Source organism: Pelobates fuscus, chromosome 2 (genome assembly GCF_036172605.1).
Source record: "Pelobates fuscus isolate aPelFus1 chromosome 2, aPelFus1.pri, whole genome shotgun sequence".
Classification (NCBI taxonomy): Eukaryota; Metazoa; Chordata; class Amphibia; order Anura; family Pelobatidae; genus Pelobates; species Pelobates fuscus.
The window spans coordinates 449,652,117-449,673,859 of record NC_086318.1 but is presented as its reverse complement, the minus strand read 5'-3'; the positions used below and the strand labels follow the sequence as shown (position 1 = coordinate 449,673,859).

General features: G+C 49.2%; 3 protein-coding genes across 7 annotated transcripts in view; all 3 read left to right on the top strand.

The window, feature by feature from the left end:
* PTK7 (protein tyrosine kinase 7 (inactive)) overlaps nt 1–21,743 on the top strand; it is a 436,928-nt gene that overhangs the window by 142,302 nt on the left and 272,883 nt on the right. The window lies entirely within an intron of this gene.
* On the top strand, nt 1,717–21,353 carry SRF (serum response factor). Its single transcript, XM_063444191.1, has 7 exons — nt 1,717–2,383; nt 8,522–8,788; nt 14,770–14,998; nt 15,869–15,982; nt 17,304–17,486; nt 17,560–17,636; nt 18,063–21,353. The coding sequence occupies exons 1-7, from the start codon at nt 1,925–1,927 to the stop codon at nt 18,156–18,158; spliced, it is 1,425 nt and encodes a 474-aa protein (XP_063300261.1). The 5' UTR covers nt 1,717–1,924; the 3' UTR covers nt 18,159–21,353.
* Nucleotides 19,717–21,353, top strand: LOC134587649 (uncharacterized). 5 transcript variants are annotated; one of them, XM_063444195.1, is made up of 2 exons: nt 19,717–19,785; nt 19,834–21,353. In XM_063444195.1, the coding sequence occupies exons 1-2, from the start codon at nt 19,721–19,723 to the stop codon at nt 20,618–20,620; spliced, it is 852 nt and encodes a 283-aa protein (XP_063300265.1). In that variant the 5' UTR covers nt 19,717–19,720; the 3' UTR covers nt 20,621–21,353. The 5 variants fall into 5 exon arrangements, with proteins under 5 accessions (XP_063300265.1, XP_063300267.1, XP_063300264.1 ...); XM_063444197.1 differs by having other exon boundaries at nt 19,721–19,884; nt 19,984–21,353; XM_063444194.1 differs by having other exon boundaries at nt 19,721–19,884; nt 19,933–21,353.

The following is a 21,743-nucleotide window of genomic DNA, read 5'->3' as shown; positions in this document are numbered from 1 at the left end:
TGACGGCGCTCAGTTTGGTATTTATGTAAAGGAGACTCCGCCCTGTTGTATCCTGCCACCAATAGCAGTCCTGCTTTCATGCCGCGGCGGCCAATCAGAGCGCGTGGTGGTGACTCACCATATAAGGACAGGCTTCGCCATATAAGGAAACATCTCCGCGCTTTATATGGCAGAAAATAGTTCCAAACAGTGTGTTCACTGGATCCCTCCGCGTCCTGTCCGCTCTCTGACTGATACTGTATAGGAAATAGTTCCGGCAGCCGGGCGGAGGGATACCACTCCACTCTGTCAGAAGGCCGCACTGGGAGTGAAGCGGCTCGGAATGTGATTGGCTGAGAGACTGGACGCGGGGAAGCCGGGGACAGAGACAGGGGCCACACAGTGCGGGTCTAGGGGCCCCAACAGCAGCAGAACAGGGAGAGAGAGGGAGCTCTGCACCCAGAGAGAGAGGGAGCTCTGCACCCAGAGAGAGAGGGAGCTCTGCACCCAGAGAGAGAGGGAGCTCTGCACCCAGAGAGAGAGGGAGCTCTGCACCCAGAGAGAGAGGGAGCTCTGCACCCAGAGAGAGAGGGAGCTCTGCACCCAGAGAGAGAGGGAGCTCTGCACCCAGAGAGGGAGCTCTGCACCCAGAGAGGGAGCTCTGCACCCAGAGAGAGAGGGAGCTCTGCACCCAGAGAGAGAGGGAGCTCTGCACCCAGAGAGAGAGGGAGCTCTGCACCCAGAGAGAGAGGGAGCTCTGCACCCAGAGAGAGAGGGAGCTCTGCACCCAGAGAGAGAGGGAGCTCTGCACCCAGAGAGAGAGGGAGCTCTGCACCCAGAGAGAGAGGGAGCTCTGCACCCAGAGAGAGAGGGAGCTCTGCACCCAGAGAGGGAGCTCTGCACCCAGAGAGGGAGCTCTGCACCCAGAGAGGGAGCTCTGCACCCAGAGAGAGAGGGAGCTCTGCACCCAGAGAGAGAGGGAGCTCTGCACCCAGAGAGAGAGGGAGCTCTGCACCCAGAGAGAGAGGGAGCTCTGCACCCAGAGAGAGAGGGAGCTCTGCACCCAGAGAGGGAGCTCTGCACCCAGAGAGAGAGGGAGCTCTGCACCCAGAGAGGGAGCTCTGCACAGAGTGAGGGGGGGGCAGGGAGCTCTGCACAGTGTGAGGGGGGGGCAGGGAGCTCTGCACAGTGTGAGGGGGGGACAGGGAGCTCTGCACAGAGTGAGGGGGGACAGGGAGCTCTGCACAGAGTGAGGGGGGACAGGGAGCTCTGCACAGAGTGAGGGGGGACAGGGAGCTCTGCACAGAGTGAGGGGGGGGACAGGGAGCTCTGCACAGAGTGAGGGGGGGGACAGGGAGCTCTGCACAGAGTGAGGGGGGGGACAGGGAGCTCTGCACAGAGTGAGGGGGGGACAGGGAGCTCTGCACAGAGTGAGGGGGGGCAGGGAGCTCTGCACAGAGTGAGGGGGGGACAGGGAGCTCTGCACAGAGTGAGGGGGGGCAGGGAGCTCTGCACAGAGTGAGGGGGGGCAGGGAGCTCTGCACAGAGTGAGGGGGGGGACAGGGAGCTCTGCACAGAGTGAGGGGGGGCAGGGAGCTCTGCACAGAGTGAGGGGGGGCAGGGAGCTCTGCACAGAGTGAGGGGGGGGACAGGGAGCTCTGCACAGAGTGAGGGGGATGTTGAGTTAGGACTTAATGTTTTAGCTGTAGGGGTTCCCAGCCTTGGGGGGGGGGGGGGTCGGATTGCCCTGAGTTTTAGGGGTTTCCAGCTTGCGTGGAGGTAAGCTCTGCAGTTTAGGGTTGCCAGGCCTGGAAGATTGTATAGGGTTGCAAAGGAATTATGATTATTTAGCCCATGGTCTCTCACTGCTAACCCCAGGTTAATAATCCATAACAGGCCGGTCAGTCCAGTGAGTAGTGGGGACAAGGTTTGGAGAGTCACGCTGATGCTACCAAGTCAGGCTGGGGCCACCCCAGGGAATGGCTCCTCTCTGGGCCGGAGCTCAGTTCTTGGCTTACCTCGGCGTGCTGGTAATGGAGCTTCTCCAGGCAAGGGTAGGACACCAGGCCCTGGGTTAATGGGAAACCGGTATGAAATGGCCCCGGGTGGTGGACAGGCCGTTTACAGTGGCAGTGAAGCTACCTCAGACTCTGGAGAAGATGATGATCCACCTTCATTGTCCAGGGGGGTGAAGCGTAGCTTAACCGAGCTGGACCTTGGGGTTCCAGAAGCTGGAGGCCCTGGGACAGGTGGAGGAGGATATCCTGGTGCCAGTGGGTCGGTTTCTGGAGCCAAACCTGGCAAGAAAACTCGGGGTAGGGTCAAGATCAAGATGGAGTTTATCGATAACAAGCTAAGGAGGTACACCACATTCAGCAAGAGAAAGACTGGCATCATGAAAAAGGTAAGCTCATGGTGGTAGATAACTCAACTTTCAGAATGAGTGTGTCAATGGTCACATGGTGTGTGTCAGGAAAGCATGAAATCTGTGGTAGAGAAAGTATTGGGATGGGGGGGAACATAAATAAACAGGGGAAGAGTACGGAGCATATATCAGGGCTATGAAGGAGAAAGAATACAGAGATTTAAGAGACCATGTGAAATAGAGTGCAAGAGGGTACCCGGTAAAGAGGTCAAAGGAAACCTAGCGAAGAAAGCCTTTTAGATGACACAGGAGGTTCTCAGATAGGCGATCCAGGAAAAAAGCTGAGGGTGCGTGGGACGAACGTGTATAAAGATCCACAGAAAAAGAGGAATGGGCACAAAGGAGCAGTTAGTCTGCCTGGGCAATATAATATGCATGATGAGAACTGTGCAGGTATTGTATGGAATTTGTCCATGGCAAACACCCAAGGTATGGGGGAAACGACAGCAAGGAAGAAGGCAGAGGGACTGTGAAAATGTGATATGTGGCAGAAGATTCTGGTACTGTATAGACAAAAGCCAGATAGAGATCTAGAGTTTGGTAGAGACGGAAGTCAGGATGACAGGGTTTAGTCGGGACAAGGGATGGGGTGAAGGCCCAGTGTTCAGTGAGGATTAGAGCCAGGGTGTTGGCACTTGGTTCGGTGGGGACATGAAATGGGGGTGAAGGTTCAGGGTTCGGTGGGGACAAGAAATGTGGGAAGCTTTTGGGGATGCCCTGGGCACAGAGGGGCATGAGAGCTATCTGGGGTGCCCTGGACACAGTGGGGGGGGGGGGGATGAGAGCTATCTGGGGTGCCCTGGGCACAGTGGGGGGGGGGGGGGTATGAGAGCTATCGTGGGTGCCCTGGGCACAGTGGGGGGATGAGAGCTCTTGGGGTGGGGGTACCCTGGGCACAGTGGGGGATGAGTACTGTAACGGATCACCTATACTCCGACTGAGTCTCCCAGGTCCCAAGTGAAACAGTGATCAGAGCCCTTGGTTACCCAAACATCAGCCCAGACTTGATGAACGGTGCAACACTAACAATGCTTTATTGGTACAGGCTTCATTTATATACAGACAGTGAATCTCCATTCAATTCAGTACAAGCCCCATGCTTGAGGGGGTTGGCTTACAGATAACCACCATCTCCCGCTCTGGGAGATACCAACAGCACAACAATTACAAACAGTAGGACACCTCGCATACATTGGGGAACAAAATGGGGCACACACAGGGAACATTTTATCTCTGGATAGCTTAGGATCCCTGCAAATAGTGGGGCTCTTGGATGTACAGAGCCCGTGTAAAGTCTGGGCTTGGGGCTCTGTACATCCCCGAAAACGGTTCTACGGAATTGCTTGGTTTAGGCCGATGAATTCAAACTTAGCGCCTAAACCAAGCGGCAGCGGGGAGGTGTCTCGCTGTCCAATCAGGAGAAAGGCAGCAAAACTAGTTTGAATGGTAGCCCTTCTCCTATTGGTCAGCACGGACTTCCAGGCGGCCAGCAGGACTCTGCAGCAGTGAAGCTGCCTCAGTTTCAGGGATTCTGATGTGGCTTGCGCCTCTCTGTTTGGTGGATATCTCCACGTCGGTAGCACTAGAGAGAGTGATCGTTGGGCAGCTACGAGCCTGGACTCGTAGCTCCCAGGTAGGCAGCTGCTGTCTGCCCTGCTGACAGTCCGGCTACAGGCAGAAGGCTACTGGATCTCCTCAGGCTAGTGATTATGGCACCTTTTAGGAGCAGGTAGGGCGATCTCCCGCAGGAGAAGGGATCTGGTCTCCCAGGCACTGAAATCCCGCCAACATAGCCAGTCACATTAGTGTCCCCACCAACCTCAGGAACCCCACACCAGTATATTTCCCAGACCGGTCTCCGTTCGTGAGGCTCCAGTGCGAACACCAGGCAATAGAAGCGTCCCCTATGGAAATATGAATGCTCCCCTCTGGTTGGCGTTTATCTGTATGAAATGGCGGCTACCCAGGGGAGCACTTATTAATTACTTACCTTGCGGTTTTGCACTTATGTTACTAGTGTGAGCGTTCTAATTAATTGGTGTGAACATTCTAATGGGGCACCGGGGATTTTCTCGTTCGGAAGACAAAAGGGTTCTGTATAAATGCTCCTGAACGAGGGAACAAGGCAGAGCACACGAAACACACACACACACACACACACACACAAAAAAAAAAAGTGGGCACGTGTGGGTATGGCACTCTGTGACAGCTATCCGTGTGATCCTGGGCGCAATAGGGCATAAGAGTTATCACAGGAGCTCTGGGCGCAGTTATTGGGGGATCTTGGGCACAGTGGGGGATGAGTACTATCAGGGGGGCGTCCTGGGCACCTTTTAGCGCAAAGCAGAAAGGTCAATTGTTGACACGGCAGAGAACCTTCCACTTTCATGGCCATTGCAGTGGTGCTAAATACCTCCTGTTAAATGTAGATCTGGACTTGGCATAGTGTTCAGGGAACGTTTTTGTTATCTATTTATTTTTTGCTCTATGTAGTTGGGCTGATTCTACGGCCATTGCTGCAGCCCAAGAGTAGTGGGAGTTTGAACACAGAGGGGAACATTAGACCAAGCTAAGGTTTTAGTCTTTCCTGTAACACACAGCAGCATGCAATCTGCTCGTATGTTGTTTGTTATTATTACGTGCAACACAACATTATTAAAGTAATGTACTAATGTGTGGTCTGCAGCATGGAACTTTCTTATGTCATTGTCAATCTTGGAAAAAAAGCAGAGTTTCTTCCACCATTTCCCATCAGCCAACAGGCATCATCTGGCAAGGAGTCTGTACCACCTGCTTGTGCAATGTCTCGGGATTTTCTCTCAGTAATGACCATACCTGCTCCTCATTGGCCATCTTCACACAAGTAGGCCTTGGGGTCTCTTATAAACTAGGTGAAAGTGCTGCTTACTGCTTCACCCCATTGACTAGGTTGTGGAACACCGTGTAAGGGAGTGTAAATTAGATTACTCCGTTCCAGCACCCACAATGACCGCATTTTAACACAAATGTTAATTTTATGCATTCAAGGTATTATTAAACTATCAACAAAGTCATACCAACGAGGTTAATGCCATGTGATTTTTTTTTTTTATTCTAATACCAAGTTTAGTTCGGGTACCGAGACTACCGAATTGTTCGAGTAAGGGAGCGTTCAGATTCCAAGGTTCCTTTTTATTATTTAATGTTCCTACTATATTACATGGGTTTTTGGCTACAGATGCGAATGTTGGGAAACGTACTAAAAGTCTTTTTTATTTAATTTGATATCCACTGATCAGATATGGGGTTCTGCTGACTTAAACAGTCCTTCCCCCCCCCACCCCCAGAAAGCAGGGACTGGGACTGGTAAACATAAAGACGTACACTGACAGCGGGGACTGGTAAACATAAAGACGTACACTGACAGCGGGGACTGGTAAACATAAAGACGTACACTGTCAGCGGGGACTGGTAAACATAAAGACGTACACTGACAGCGGGGACTGGTAAACATAAAGACGTACACTGACAGCGGGGACTGGTAAACATAAAGACGTACACTGACAGCGGGGACTGGTAAACATAAAGACGTACACTGACAGCGGGGACTGGTAAACATAAAGACGTACACTGACAGCGGGGACTGGGACTGGTAAACATAAAGACGTACACTGACAGCGGGGACTGGGACTGGTAACCATAAAGACGTACACTGACAGCGGGGACTGGGACTGGTAAACATAAAGACGTACACTGACAGCGGGGACTGGGACTGGTAAACATAAAGACGTACACTGACAGCGGGGATTGGGACTGGTAAACATAAAGACGTACACTGACAGAGGGGACTGGGACTGGTAAACATAAAGACGTACACTGACAGCGGGGACTGGTAAACATAAAGACGTACACTGACAGCGGGGACTGGGACTGGTAACCATAAAGACGTACACTGACAGCGGGGATTGGGACTGGTAAACATAAAGACGTACACTGACAGCGGGGACTGGTAAACATAAAGACGTACACTGACAGCGGGGACTGGGACTGGTAACCATAAAGACGTACACTGACAGCGGGGACTGGGACTGGTAACCATAAAGACGTACACTGACAGCGGGGATTGGGACTGGTAAACATAAAGACGTACACTGACAGCGGGGATTGGGACTGGTAAACATAAAGACGTACACTGACAGCGGGGATTGGGACTGGTAAACATAAAGACGTACACTGACAGAGGGGACTGGGACTGGTAAACATAAAGACGTACACTGACAGCGGGGACTGGTAAACATAAAGACGTACACTGACAGTGGGGACTGGGACTGGTAAACATAAAGACGTACACTGACAGTGGGGACTGGGACTGGTAAACATAAAGACGTACACTGACAGCGGGGACTGGTAAACATAAAGACGTACACTGACAGCGGGGACTGGGACTGGTAAAATGACAGTAGTGACTGGGCCATGAGTGGTCTAAGCCTGAGAGACCCTTTCTGCACATTTGAGGTGTATCCTGCTGTCCATGTGTACGTTATTCTTTTTTGTGGTGGGTAGGATAACTCCACTCTGAAGTGTTCATACAATTTGTAGCATGTAAACCTTGGCTGTCTCCTGGCGGTAAGCTGATGTTTGGAACCAAGTGAAAAACGCAGGGAGCTTTTAGGAAGGCAAGCAGGGGGGGGGGGGGGGGGGGGCTAGATGTAGTTTATAACACTACAGGGTTTAGGAATATATGTTTGTTCCTTTAATGATTTCTCCCTTATTTACTGAGCTCTTTTTATACTTTTGCAATTTCTTAGACCTTAGTCTTCAATACAGGGTATATCTTAGAAAGCGACATTTATTTATTTTTCTCATGTTTAATGCTTGATACATGTCTGGTGTAGAGGAGAGTTATTGAACACTGTATATTAATGTGGTTTGGTTGAGAAGAAGAGAATCCTGTTAAAGGCCTTGTAAATGGCATATCAGAGCTGTTGATGGGTTGGCGTACATGTTGTTTGGGATATAGCTGAGCTGTGCTGACTGGGGTATAGCTGAGCTGTGCTGACTGGGGTATAGCTGAGCTGAGCTGAGCTGTGTTGACTGGGGTATAGCTGAGCTGAGCTGTGTTGACTGGGGTATAGCTGAGCTGAGCTGTGTTGACTGGGGTATAGCTGAGCTGTGCTGTGTTGACTGGGGTATAGCTGAGCTGTGCTGTGTTGACTGGGGTATAGCTGAGCTGTGCTGTGTTGACTGGGGTATAGCTGAGCTGAGCTGTGTTGACTGGGGTATAGCTGAGCTGAGCTGTGTTGACTGGGGTATAGCTGAGCTGAGCTGTGTTGACGGGTTGGGAGCTGCGCAGAAAGAGCACAGTAAGTAATGGGCTTCCTGCAGCCCGGATGACATCTGGGCCTTTACTACAAGCGGTTGAGGGCCGCATGCGGCCGCAGGTTGGACACGCCTGATGTACAACATAAGCGCATCATAATAACTGTATAGGCTTTCTATGGCAGAGAAAACATATGGCCAGGATCACCTCCATTCATGCAGAAATAAAGTCACAGAGCAGCCGCTTCCTGCTTTATTCACGATGATTGCCAAGTAGTTCATTCAGGCCCTTTCCCATGAGCCCCTAGCATAGGCAAAGCAGAAATCTGCCGCTACCAGGACCCAGTGGAAGGTGCTTTTTATTCTTCAAGCTAACTTGGAGTATATCGGTAGAAAAGGATTGTCCTATTCAGCCTGTGATAACTTCCCACTAGTTTACATTTTGCCTTAGGTAGGTGATGCGGTAAGTACTGGGAGTGTACAGGAGATGAATGGGGTAATTCTGGTTTCAGGTCAGCATTGGTAATCTGTAATGCCTTTATAGAAACATTGTTATTCATGTTAAAGGACTTGTCTGGTAGTGTTTGCTACTATTGTTTTTTGTGTGTGTGTTTTTTACGCATTTGGTGGATTCCTTAAGAAATAATGCCTTTCGCTCCTGTTTTGGCTACTTGTTCTACAGAAATTTTATAGATCTGTCCGGCCTCTGAATTTCTGTGCTGTTGTCACAAGGTGGTCCCTGAGATCTGTTTAAAAATATTGATGACTCAGGAAATGTTGATGTCTCATTTCTTGTTTTGTGTCTTCCTCCTCTGTCAGGCCTACGAGCTGTCCACTCTGACTGGGACGCAGGTCTTGCTGCTGGTGGCCAGTGAAACAGGCCATGTCTACACATTTGCTACACGTAAACTGCAACCAATGATAACCAGTGAGACCGGGAAAGCTCTGATTCAGACCTGCTTAAATTCTCCGGATTCCCCTCCACGTTCTGACCCTTCCACTGACCAGCGAATGAGTGCCACCGGTTTTGAGGAGACTGATCTCACCTATCAAGTATCAGAATCTGACAGCAGTGGAGAGACCAAGGTATGAGCATTGTGCCCCTTTTATACTGTGCCCGTCCCTTCTGGTCGCTGTGCACTAGGGGCTTTAAATGCGTGTCTTCGCTGGGGGGCTTTAAATGTGTGCTGTGGCCGGTGGGGCTTTGAATATTGCCTTTCCTTTCCTGTGTGGGATTGGATGTGTTAGCTTGGAATATACAGGATGTTCATTTGCTAATGGGGTCTGATGTGGCTGTTATAAAATCAGTGTACGGTCTTTCTCTCCTTGGTATATTTTAGGATGGAGGGTTTCAGCAGGCGGGGAGTTACCGTCTTGTGTAGTTTTAGGAGAGGGGGTTAACGTGTCACTGAAGGTCCAGCAGGAAAGGGGCTGTATCCTGTGTTTATTCTTTTTTTGGGACTTCTTGTCTATCTGGGTTGGTTTATTTATTTATTTAATTTTTATTTTTTTTGGAGTCACAGGCAAGGGACAGGTGTGAGGACATGGCTTGTTGTCTTTTGCTGTGGGGGGAGAAGTCTGCTTGACGTGCTGCTGGAGATTGAGACAAGAAGGACAGGTGTCCGGAACAGCTGTGCTCTGTCTCTCTCACCTCTCATTGATAAAATTTTGGTTGTGCTTCCATGGCCTTATAAGGAGTGGTTTCCCTTCCCTACGCTGCTGGCAGGGGGGCTGCATTCCTTATAAGATGCAGCTGTCTGTGTATGGGGAGGGGGTGGGGGGAGTGTCGAGCATGGATTCCTCCTTCCCAGCCGATACACACACGGTCTTGTAGATCCCTAACTAGTACACTAACTCTGCTCCCACTAATACTGTCTCCCCACTCCAGCTCCCCCAGCTAATAATGCTCTCACTACCCCACTCCAGCTCCCCCAGCTAATGATGCTCTCACTACCCCACTCCAGCTCCCTCAGCTAATAACGTTCTCACTACCCCACTCCAGCTCCCCCAGCTAATGATGCTCTCACTACCCCACTCCAGCTCCCTCAGCTAATAACGTTCTCACTACCCCACTCCAGCTCCCCAAGCTAATAATGCTCTCACTACCCCACTCCAGCTCCCCATCTAATAACGCTCTCACTACCCCACTCCAGCTCCCTCAGCTAATAATGCTCTCACTACCCCACTCCAGCTCCCCCAGCTAATGATGCTCTCACTACCCCACTCCAGCCCCCCCAGCTAATGATGCTCTCACTACCCCACTCCAGCCCCCTCAGCTAATGATGCTCTCACTACCCCACTCCAGCTCCCTCAGCTAATAATGCTCTCACTACCCCACTCCAGCTCCCCCAGCTAATGATGCTCTCACTACCCCACTCCAGCTCCCTCAGCTAATGATGCTCTCACTACCCCACTCCAGCTCCCTCAGCTAATAATGCTCTCACTACCCCACTCCAGCTCCCCCAGCTAATGATGCTCTCACTACCCCACTCCAGCTCCCTCAGCTAATAATGCTGTTACTACCCCACTCCAGCTCCCTCAGCTAATAATGCTGTTACTACCCCACTCCAGCTCCCTCAGCTAATAATGCTGTTACTACCCCACTCCAGCTCCCCCAGCTAATAACGCTCTCACTACCCCACTCCAGCTCCCCAGCTAATAACGCTCTCACTACCCCACTCCAGCTCCCCAGCTAATAACGCTCTCACTACCCCACTCCAGCTCCCCATCTAATAACGCTCTCACTACCCCACTCCAGCTCCCCCAGCTAATGATGCTCTCACTACCCCACTCCAGCTCCCTCAGCTAATAATGCTGTTACTACCCAACTCCAGCTCCCCAAGCTAATAACGCTCTCACTACCCTACTCCAGCTCCCCAAGCTAATAACGCTCTCACTACCCCACTCCAGCTCCCCATCTAATAATGCTCTCACTACCCCACTCCAGCTCCCCCAGCTAATGATGCTCTCACTACCCCACTCCAGCTCCCCATCTAATAATGCTCTCACTACCCCACTCCAGCTCCCCATCTAATAACGCTCTCACTAACCCACTCCAGCTCCCCATCTAATAACGCTCACTACACCACTCCAGCTCCCCATCTAATAACGCTCTCACTAACCCACTCCAGCTCCCCATCTAATAATGCTCTCACTAACCCACTCCAGCTCCCCATCTAATAATGCTCTCACTACCCCACTCCAGCTCCCCATCTAATAATGCTCTCACTACCCCACTCCAGCTCCCCATCTAATAATGCTCTCGCTATCCCACTCCAGCACCCCATCTAATAATGCTCTCACTACCCCACTCCAGCCCCCCCCAGCTAATGATGCTCTCACTACCCCACTCCAGCTCCCCAGCTAATAACGCTCTCACTACCCCACTCCAGCTCCCTATCTAATAATGCTCTCACTACACCACTCCAGCTCCCCATCTAATAATGCTCTCACTACCCCACTCCAGCTCCCCATCTAATAACGCTCTCACTACCCCACTCCAGCTCCCCCAGCTAATGATGCTCTCACTACCCCACTCCAGCTCTCCATCTAATAATGCTCTCACTACCCCACTCCAGCTCCCCAAGCTAATAACGCTCTCACTACCCCACTCCAGCTCCCCATCTAATAATGCTCTCACTACCCCACTCCAACTCCCCAAGCTAATAACGCTCTCACTACCCCACTCCAGCTCCCCATCTAATAACGCTCTCACTATCCCACTCCAGCTCCCCCATCTAATAACGCTCTCACTATCCCACTCCAGCCCCCCCTACATCTAATAACGCTCTCACTATCCCACTCCAGCTCCCCATCTAATAATGCTCTCACTATCCCACTCCAGCTCCCCATCTAATAATGCTCTCACTACCCCACTCCAGCTCCCCATCTAATAATGCTCTCACTACCCCACTCCAGCTCCCCAAGCTAATAACGCTCTCACTACCCCACTCCAGCTCCCCATCTAATAATGCTCTCACTACCCCACTCCAGCTCCCCATCTAATAATACTCTCCCTATCCCACTCCAGCTCCCCATCTAATAATGCTCTCACTATCCCACTCCAGCTCCCCATCTAATAATGCTCTCACTATCCCACTCCAGCTCCCCATCTAATAACGCTCACTACCCCACTCCAGCTCCCCAAGCTAATAACGCTCTCACTACCCCACTCCAGCTCCCCCAGCTAATAACGTTCTCACTAACCCACTCCAGCTCCCCATCTAATAATGCTCTCACTACCCCACTCCAGCTCCCCAAGCTAATAACGCTCTCACTACCCCACTCCAGCTCCCCATCTAATAACGTTCTCACTACCCCACTACAGCTCCCCATCTAATAACGCTCTCACTACCCCACTCCAGCTCCCCAAGCTAATAACGTTCTCACTACCCCACTCCAGCTCCCCCAGATAATAATGCTCTCACTACCCCACTCCAGCTCCCCCAGCTAATGATGCTCTCACTACCCCACTCCAGCTCCCCAAGCTAATAACGCTCTCACTACCCCACTCCAGCTCCCCATCTAATAATGCTCTCACTAACCCACTCCAGCTCCCCATCTAATAATGCTCTCACTACCCCACTCCAGCTCCCCATCTAATAATGCTCTCACTACCCCACTCCAGCTCCCCATCTAATAATGCTCTCGCTATCCCACTCCAGCTCCCCATCTAATAATGCTCTCACTACCCCACTCCAGCCCCCCCCAGCTAATGATGCTCTCACTACCCCACTCCAGCTCCCCAGCTAATAACGCTCTCACTACACCACTCCAGCTCCCCATCTAATAATGCTCTCACTACCCCACTCCAGCTCCCCATCTAATAACGCTCTCACTACCCCACTCCAGCTCCCCCAGCTAATAATGCTCTCACTACCCCACTCCAGCTCCCCAAGCTAATAACGCTCTCACTACCCCACTCCAGCTCCCCATCTAATAATGCTCTCACTACCCCACTCCAACTCCCCAAGCTAATAACGCTCTCACTACCCCTCTCCAGCTCCCCATCTAATAACGCTCTCACTACCCCACTCCAGCTCCCCATCTAATACCCCACTCCAGCTCCCCATCTAATAACGCTCTCACTATCCCACTCCAGCTCCCCCATCTAATAACGCTCTCACTATCCCACTCCAGCTCCCCCATCTAATAACGCTCTCACTATCCCACTCCAGCTCCCCATCTAATAATGCTCTCACTACCCCACTCCAGCTCCCCATCTAATAATGCTCTCACTACCCCACTCCAGCTCCCCAAGCTAATAACGCTCTCACTACCCCACTCCAGCTCCCCATCTAATAATGCTCTCACTACCCCACTCCAGCTCCCCATCTAATAATACTCTCCCTATCCCACTCCAGCTCCCCATCTAATAATGCTCTCACTATCCCACTCCAGCTCCCCATCTAATAATGCTCTCACTATCCCACTCCAGCTCCCCATCTAATAACGCTCACTACCCCACTCCAGCTCCCCAAGCTAATAACGCTCTCACTACCCCACTCCAGCTCCCCCAGCTAATAACGTTCTCACTAACCCACTCCAGCTCCCCATCTAATAATGCTCTCACTACCCCACTCCAGCTCCCCAAGCTAATAACGCTCTCACTACCCCACTCCAGCTCCCCATCTAATAACGTTCTCACTACCCCACTACTTCTCCCCATCTAATAACGCTCTCACTACCCCACTCCAGCTCCCCAAGCTAATAACGTTCTCACTACCCCACTCCAGCTCCCCCAGATAATAATGCTCTCACTACCCCACTCCAGCTCCCCCAGCTAATGATGCTCTCACTACCCCACTCCAGCTCCCCCAGCTAATGATGCTCTCACTACCCCACTCCAGCTCCCCATCTAATAACGTTCTCACTAACCCACTCCAGCTCCCCATCTAATAATGCTCACACTACCCCACTCCAGCTCCCCAAGCTAATAACGCTCTCACTACCCCACTCCAGCTCCCCATCTAATAACGTTCTCACTACCCCACTCCAGCTCCCCATCTAATAACGCTCTCACTACCCCACTCCAGCTCCCCAAGCTAATAACTTTCTCACTACCCCACTCCAGCTCCCCCAGATAATAATGCTCTCACTACCCCACTCCAGCTCCCCAAGCTAATAACGCTCTCACTACCCCACTCCAGCCCCCCCAGCTAATGATGCTCTCACTACCCCACTCCAGCTCCCCCAGATAATAATGCTCTCACTACCCCACTCCAGCTCCCCCAGCTAATAATGCTCTCACTACCCCACTCCAGCTCCCCAAGCTAATAACGCTCTCACTACCCCACTCCAGCCCCCCCAGCTAATGATGCTCTCACTACCCCACTCCAGCTCCCCAAGCTAATAACGCTCTCACTAGTTATATTGTACACATGTTATATTGCTGCAGTGTGTGTGTCCAGCTCCCCCAGCTAATAACGCTCTCAACACCCCCACTATAATACTCTCTCTCCCCCAGCTAATACATGCATTCTGTCTCTGACCCACCCAGACCCCCAGCTTGTACATTAATTCCACGCCCAGTTAATCTGCTCCCTCTGAACTAAACCCTAAAAAGGAGCAAAATGAAGGTAGCAGTACATGTGTACACAGTACAGACAGTGAGAGAGGCCAGTATTATCACTGTCTGTGCTGTGTGCACATGTTATATTGCAGCAGTGTGTGTCCGGTATTATCACTGTCTGTCCTGTGTACACATGTTTTATTGCAGCAGTGTGTGTGTGTGTGTGTGTGTGTGTGTGTGTGTGTGTGTCCGGTATTATCACTGTCTGTTTCCATGAGACAATTTCTTGGTTCCTGCTTTCTTGTAGTCTAAATTGTAACAAACTGAAAATCGAATGGCGAAACGTAAATAAAATCGCTGAACAATTTCTAAAACACTCCTATAAATGGTATTGCTGCCTTCTACAATTTTGTATTTTACGGAATAGACCCCACGGAATAGAGTGCACTGTCCGCTCACTCATTCTTCTTTAATTTGACGCCTACTCACACAGTAGATTGTCAGCTCTTGTGCTCGGCGTCGTTCAGTACTATCAAGCTTTCCCTTTATTTTCCAGGACTCTCTAAAGCCGGCATTCACGGTCACTAACCTGCCCGGTACCTCCAGCATACAGACTGCTCCCACCACCTCCACATCCATGCAGGTCAGCAGTGGGCACTCCTTTCCAATCACCAACTACTTGGCACCTGTCACAAGTGCCAATGGAACCGTACTGAAGACTGAGGGAAATGCCATGAGTTCAGCTGGTCTAATGCAGTTGCCGACTGGCTTTACACTCATGTCTGGTAAGGAATCCACACAGGAGGTAATGTTTCTGATCAGACTGCCACATGCTAATCACCTCTGACCAGCAGATATACTTGTAGAGTAGGGGTTCCTAATTAATTTTTCCTGTGAAACCCTTTGACAGTGTACCAAAATCATGCAACACCACAAATAATTTTGCACCGTAGCACAGCATTTTTGTTTAACTGTGCGCAATGGTTTCTTATTTGGTATGTATTCACGAATTACCACATGTAGGAAGATTGTAGTACTTAGTAGCAGGTGTGTTTTTAATACAGGGTGTGTGTTTCTAATGTTGGCATTTATATGCAGGGCTGTGTTTGGATCTACTGTCTTTTAAATGTGGATGTACATTTGTGTGTAATATTGGTGTTTGAGTGAAGGGCGCGTGTGTATATAATTTTGGAGTTGAGTTCAGGAGTGTCTGTGTACACACTCACACTCGTTATATTTTACAGCCACCCTCTTACCTTTTTCTGCAGGAGGGTGGCTTGCTTGGAGTGCTGCTGGTGTGTGGAGTCTGCAGCAGTTCCCTCCCGCTGCTGCCTTTCTCATTTCTGCTTGCGCTCTCCCAGCATCTGATTGTACAGTTTAGGTCTTAAAAGGTAGAGGTGTATGGTCGGGCCCCTGTTGTGCCAAGCGATGGGCAAATCGGACCGGAATCAGTTTTGTTCTCGTGGGACCCTAGGGTTTTGCAGAACATCAATTGGGAAATCCTGTTCTTGAAGATTGGGCGGTGTATGGCTACAATCTTTTGCAGCTAGTGTGACATTTGCATTCTTTTAGAATTTTTAACCTTTTGGGTTTTTCTTGGATATCCTTTATTCAAAGAAAATAAGGTGATTGAGTGCCATTTTGCTTTCTTTCAGCAGGGGGAGCTGTAGCACAGCAAGTGCAAGCCATCCAGGTTCATCCAGCAAGTCAGACATCACCGTCCAGTGACAGCAGCTCAGAGCTGATCCAGACATCTTCCAGTGGAACAGGTATACCACCATCAATCTATAGCAGTTGCCTGTGCTAATTTCCCAGCAATATGTAGGAAGTTTGTGTGCCTGGGTTTAGCATCCAGTGGTATATAGGTCCTCCTAATGCCCATAGCTCCTGGGGTAAGTGCAGAGCAGTCTATAGCACCCTCCAGTGCCATGGTTAGCAACTATCTATATAGAATGCCCTCCATTGTTTGGATTTATCAAATGCCCTCCAGTATCTGGGGTTAGCACCACGCACTATTAAATGCCCTCCAGTATCTGGGGTTAGCACCACGCACTATTAAATGCTCTCCAGTATCTGGGGTTAGCACCACGCACTATTAAATGCCCTCCAGTATCTGGGGTTAGCACCATGCACTATTAAATGCTCTCCAGTATCTGGGGTTAGCACCACGCACTATTAAATGCTCTCCAGTATCTGGGGTTAGCACCACGCACTATTAAATGCTCTCCAGTATCTGGGGTTAGCACCACGCACTATTAAATGCTCTCCAGTATCTGGGGTTAGCACCACGCACTATTAAATGCCCTCCAGTATCTGGGGTTAGCACCACGCACTATTAAATGCTCTCCAGTATCTGGGGTTAGCACCACGCACTATTAAATGCTCTCCAGTATCTGGGGTTAGCACCACGCACTATTAAATGCTCTCCAGTATCTGGGGTTTGCACCACGCACTATTAAATGCCCTCAGGTATCTGGGGTTAGCACCACGCACTATTAAATGCTCTCCAGTATCTGGGGTTAGCACCACGCACTATTAAATGCCCTCCAGTATCTGGGGTTAGCACCACGCACTATTAAATGCTCTCCAGTATCTGGGGTTAGCACCACGCACTATTAAATGCCCTCCAGTATCTGGGGTTAGCACCACGCACTATTAAATGCTCTCCAGTATCTGGGGTTAGCACCACGCACTATTAAATGCTCTCCAGTATCTGGGGTTAGCACCACGCACTATTAAATGCTCTCCAGTATCTGGGGTTAGCACCACGCACTATTAAATGCTCTCCATTATCTGGGGTTAGCACCACGCACTATTAAATGCCCTCAGGTATCTGGGGTTAGCACCCCGCACTATTAAATGCCCTCCAGTACCTGGGGTTAGCACCACGCACTTTTAAATGCCCTCCAGTATCTGGGGTTAGCACCACGCACTATTAAATGCTCTCCAGTATCTGGGGTTTGCACCACGTACTATTAAATGCTCTCCAGTATCTGGGGTTTGCACCACGCACTATATTAAATGCCCTTTAGTAACTATGATTTGTGCCCAGCAATTGCTATTTATCAAATGTGAATTCTCTTCATCCAGTGACATTACCTGCTGCCATCATGACCTCTTCAGTGCCTACAACTGTTAGTGGGCACATGATGTACCCCAGTCCACACGCCGTGATGTATGCTCCCACTCAGGGTTTGGCGGATGGCAGTCTAACCGTGCTCAATGCCTTCTCCTCTGCTCCTTCCATGCAGGTGTCACACTCACAGGAGCAGGGTAAGTAAAAGTTTCACTCGTTGTGCATTTCCTCATCAAACAGTGATTTCCAGTAACCCCATCTCATCCACAGGAGGCGTGCAGCAGGTGTTTCTAACTGCCCCGTCTGGTACTGTCCAGATTCCTGTGTCAGCAGTGCAACTCCACCAGGTAATTAGACCCATCAACTATAGTCTGTCAGCTGTGGGTTGTACTTGGAGTGGGCACTAGAAAGGGGAGTAGATCCTCCTTCCGCTCATTTGCCCTATTTGTCTCCATTCAGATCACCAAATGCTAAAAATATGGGAAAATAGGCATGGAAGAGGTGGTCCCCTTTTAGAGAGAGAGAGAGTTTTTTTCATTTCCTTTGGTTTCCGGAGCCATTTATCTAGTTTCTAGGTGGAGAGGAGTCCTTTGGTTTATGGAGACGGATGAAAAGAAGAAACACAAGAGCGGGCTATACCTCCCACACTTTGCAATGGCTAGAATTCTGCTTCCAAGTGCTTTATTATTAATTTTTCTAGATTTAGCAGGCTGTTAGGAGGCAGTAAAGGTCATTTGCAGCCGGGTGTATATCATGTCTGTTTCTTCTTGCAGATGGCCGTCATCGGGCAGCAGTCCAGCACGAGCAGTAATCTCACGGAGCTCCAGGTGGTTAATTTGGACGCTACACACAGCAGTAAAAATGACTGATCAGGTGTGGAGCGCAGAACCTGACATTACAAACTCTACCACTTATTTATTGTTGCCTTTTTCACGTTTTCTTTCAATCGTCTTGGTTTCCAACATATGCCGGTATGGCACAGAAGATGGCTTTATATGCACCCCCAAAGAGAAAGAAGCCCCTGTCTGTACTAACTGCCCTCCCTGAAGTCTGCAGCAATGAAAGGGTTAAAATTAAATGCCTGCGCTCCCTCACGCACTCTAGCTAAACACGTTATTTTGCACTGACATGGTGTGAGTGGGCGCATCTACCCTATGTATCTGTTACATATAAAAGCTGAGGAACTGATGTGGTGTGCTTGACCTGGGTGCACATAGGGTGGTTCTACTGGACTTGGCTATCAGTGTTATCGTCTGGCAGGTCCTGTGCAGGGGCGGCTCGGTAAGCAGGAAATAGAAGAAAAAGACCCCTCAAAAAAATCTATTTTTCTACAAGTCAGTTTTCAGTATTTACATTTAGAGGTAAGCTACGCCTTCATTGATCCCTAAACAGCTGGTATAAGAGTCTGACTTTGCAGTGCCAGCACAGAAGCTCACTGGCACAAGGGCGCTACAGACTTGACGTTCTCAATGCACAGCCATTCAGTACATTCGAATCTTGTTTTAAATCATGTGTTTATCTGGCTGAGAAAGTGATCTTCATAGGAAGCTGTTATTTTTACTTATTCTCCTGTTTCCATGTGTGGCAGGCTCCAGTGATATTTACAGTTCATGTTCTGCATTCTTACAAATTGACACATCAGGGAAAGACACAAAACATTTAACTGAATAAACACGTGCTCCGTAACCACATGGGTCCCAGAAAGTGTGGGTTCTTACGCTGTTTACAGTTTACCTCACCAGTCCCATGTATTTGTATAGAAAGCATTGTATTTGCTGGTCAGAAAGCTTGCTCTGTGTAGATATATAGTGAATGCAGAGCCTTTTATATTAATATTTCAGTCCCAAAAGGTTGACCGGAAAAATAAATGACTTGCTGCTAAATAAGAGTGCCTTCCCCATATTCCCACCACTGTTCTGCTCCTTGCTATAACCAATACCGTTCTATCACATCTGCACAGACAGTGGGTCAAGTGCCAGTTTTTTTTAGGGTAAGTGGCCAGGGCGTTAAAACAACTTGCACATTTTTACGCTGTCAACAATCAAGGTTACATTTGGCAGAGTGCGGGAATATAGTCAAAGCATACAGCAGCGTTGATGGGCGCGTGTGAGGCATGTGCTTTGGCTGGTGAGGATTACCATAGAGTTCTGTTTGTGTATTTCAGCCTCTCTGGCCATAGACTGAACCTTCACTATACATATCCTAAGGCATTAAACACAGCTAGGTGAGTTAGCAGAAATAAAGTGCTTACTAGTTAAATGTTTTGCAATGTCCCAGACTTCATCTGACCACCAGCAGGTCTTCAGATGGAGGCCACTGTTAAAACCTGCGTGGTGTCTTGAACTTCCTCAGACAGAGCTGGAATGGTTATACTTTGCAGGATGTCTCGTGTGACCTCCGACAGAGCTGCTGGAAGGTTATACTTTGCAGGATGTCCTGTGTGACCTCCGACAGAGCTGCTGGAACGGTTATACTTTGCAGGATGTCTTGTGTGTCCTCCGACAGAGCTGGAACGGTTAAACTCTGCAGGATGTCTCGTGTGACCTCCGACAGAGCTGCTGGAACGGTTATACTTTGCAGGATGTCTTGTGTGTCCTCCGACAGAGCTGGAACGGTTAAACTCTGCAGGATGTCTTGTGTGACCTCTGATAGAGCTGCTGGAACGGTTATACTTTGCAGGATGTCCTGTGTGACCTCCGACAGAGCTGCTGGAACGGTTATACTTTGCAGGATGTCCTGTGTGACCTCCGACAGAGCTGCTGGAACGGTTATACTTTGCAGGATGTCCTGTGTGACCTCCGACAGAGCTGCTGGAACGGTTATACTTTGCAGGATGTCCTGTGTGACCTCCGACAGAGCTGCTGGAACGGTTATACTTTGCAGGATGTCCTGTGTGACCTCCGACAGAGCTGCTGGAACGGTTATACTTTGCAGGATGTCTCGTGTGACCTCTGACAGAGCTGCTGGAACGGTTAAACTCTGCAGGATGTCTCTTGTGACCTCCGACAGAGCTCGAACGGTTATACTCTGCAGGATGTCTCGTGTGACCTCCAACAGAGGTGCTGGAACGGTTATTCTTTGCAGGATGTCCTGTGTGACCTCCGACAGAGCTGCTGTAAAGGTTAAACTCTGCAGGATGTGTCATGTGACCTCAGACATAGCTGCTGGAACGGTTATACTTTGCAGGATGTCTTGTGTGTCCTCCGACAGAGCTGCTGTAACGGTTAAACTCTGCAGGATATCTGATTCTTCTAGTAAGTTTGTTTCTAGATCCTATTTTAGCCAAAGTGAACCCAAACTTGGGGGACTGTTCTATATGATTACAAATTAAATTCAACCCAGCAAACCCTTTAGTGACCATGATTTAGACACATTCATGACAAACATGACTTTATACGGACTACAAAGGGGTTAAAGACGCTAACAGGTAACCTGAATTGATCACTGTATTCTCAACTATGAAAACGTGTTAAATTTTTTATTTCTTTTGATAATGGATTTTAACGTTTCTCTGTATCCCTCCTAGTTGGCACGAGTTTCACTATAATGGGCTCACAGGTCAATGGCTGTGTCCTGGATTTTGAAATTTTTGTATTCACAACAAATGGGCTGTTTTCTGATAATTACCTTTTTTCCCTTTTCTTTCTTTCTTTCCCCTCTGACAACCTTTCCTGGTTGCTGGACCATATGGCCAGTGCCAACGTACCAGCAGTAGTGCCCATGCAGTACTGTGCCAGTGAGGGGCAAGTGGACAGCAAAGGCTGGGAATACAGGCTACATGCGAACACTTGGGGTCCTGATTGGCTGCTGGGAGGTGCGCCCCAAGCTGGACTCCTCAGGGAGGTGGGAAATTAGGGTGTATATCTCCTGCTTTTCAGTTATTCAGATTTTCATTTTGTTGTGCTTGTGTGTATTTTATTATGATGATTTATTATTATTATTATTATAATAGATCTTTTCCTTGGAAAAGTTCCTGGGAGAAGTTGTGGAAGTTAAACACAGTACTGTGTACATAACCCCTTCTTTTGTATAAAACAAAAAATAAATGTATCATTTTGTGCACATTTTGAAATGCAAGGTGTCTTTCATGGGGAGAGGAGGTGGCTGAGTGTGGGATACCAGTCCTGTTAATACATACTCACCTGTGAATGAATGCCGGCCAAGGCCAAATAGTCACTAAAATCTCAAATTGCCTGAGGTTTGATTTTAAAGCTCAGATTTTATTTATTTATATATATATATATATATATATATACACACATTTTTTTTTTCTTTTCTTTTTCATGACACTCTTTGGTAAAGGTACAACAGTTTAACACTGTATGGAAATAAACTATTCTATGATCAATCCCACCACACTCTGGGATGTCTAACAAAACCTCCATAAGCGGCATAATATATATTGTCTGGATAAAGAAAAGACAAAGTTTATAGAAATAAACTTCTGTGCTACA

Bases quoted from the DNA above. Each gene is read 5' to 3' on its own strand.
- SRF (XM_063444191.1), top strand. From the start codon at position 1,925: ATGCTACCAAGTCAGGCTGGGGCCACCCCAGGGAATGGCTCCTCTCTG. The intron at 8,789-14,769 runs GTATGAGCATTG...TTTATTTTCCAG, and splicing joins ACAGCAGTGGAGAGACCAAG to GACTCTCTAAAGCCGGCATT. The intron at 14,999-15,868 runs GTAAGGAATCCA...GCTTTCTTTCAG, and splicing joins TGGCTTTACACTCATGTCTG to CAGGGGGAGCTGTAGCACAG.
- LOC134587649 (XM_063444195.1), top strand. From the start codon at position 19,721: ATGTCCTGTGTGACCTCCGACAGAGCTGCTGGAACGGTTATACTTTGC. The intron at 19,786-19,833 runs CTCCGACAGAGC...GTCTCGTGTGAC, and splicing joins TGCAGGATGTCTTGTGTGTC to CTCCGACAGAGCTGCTGGAA.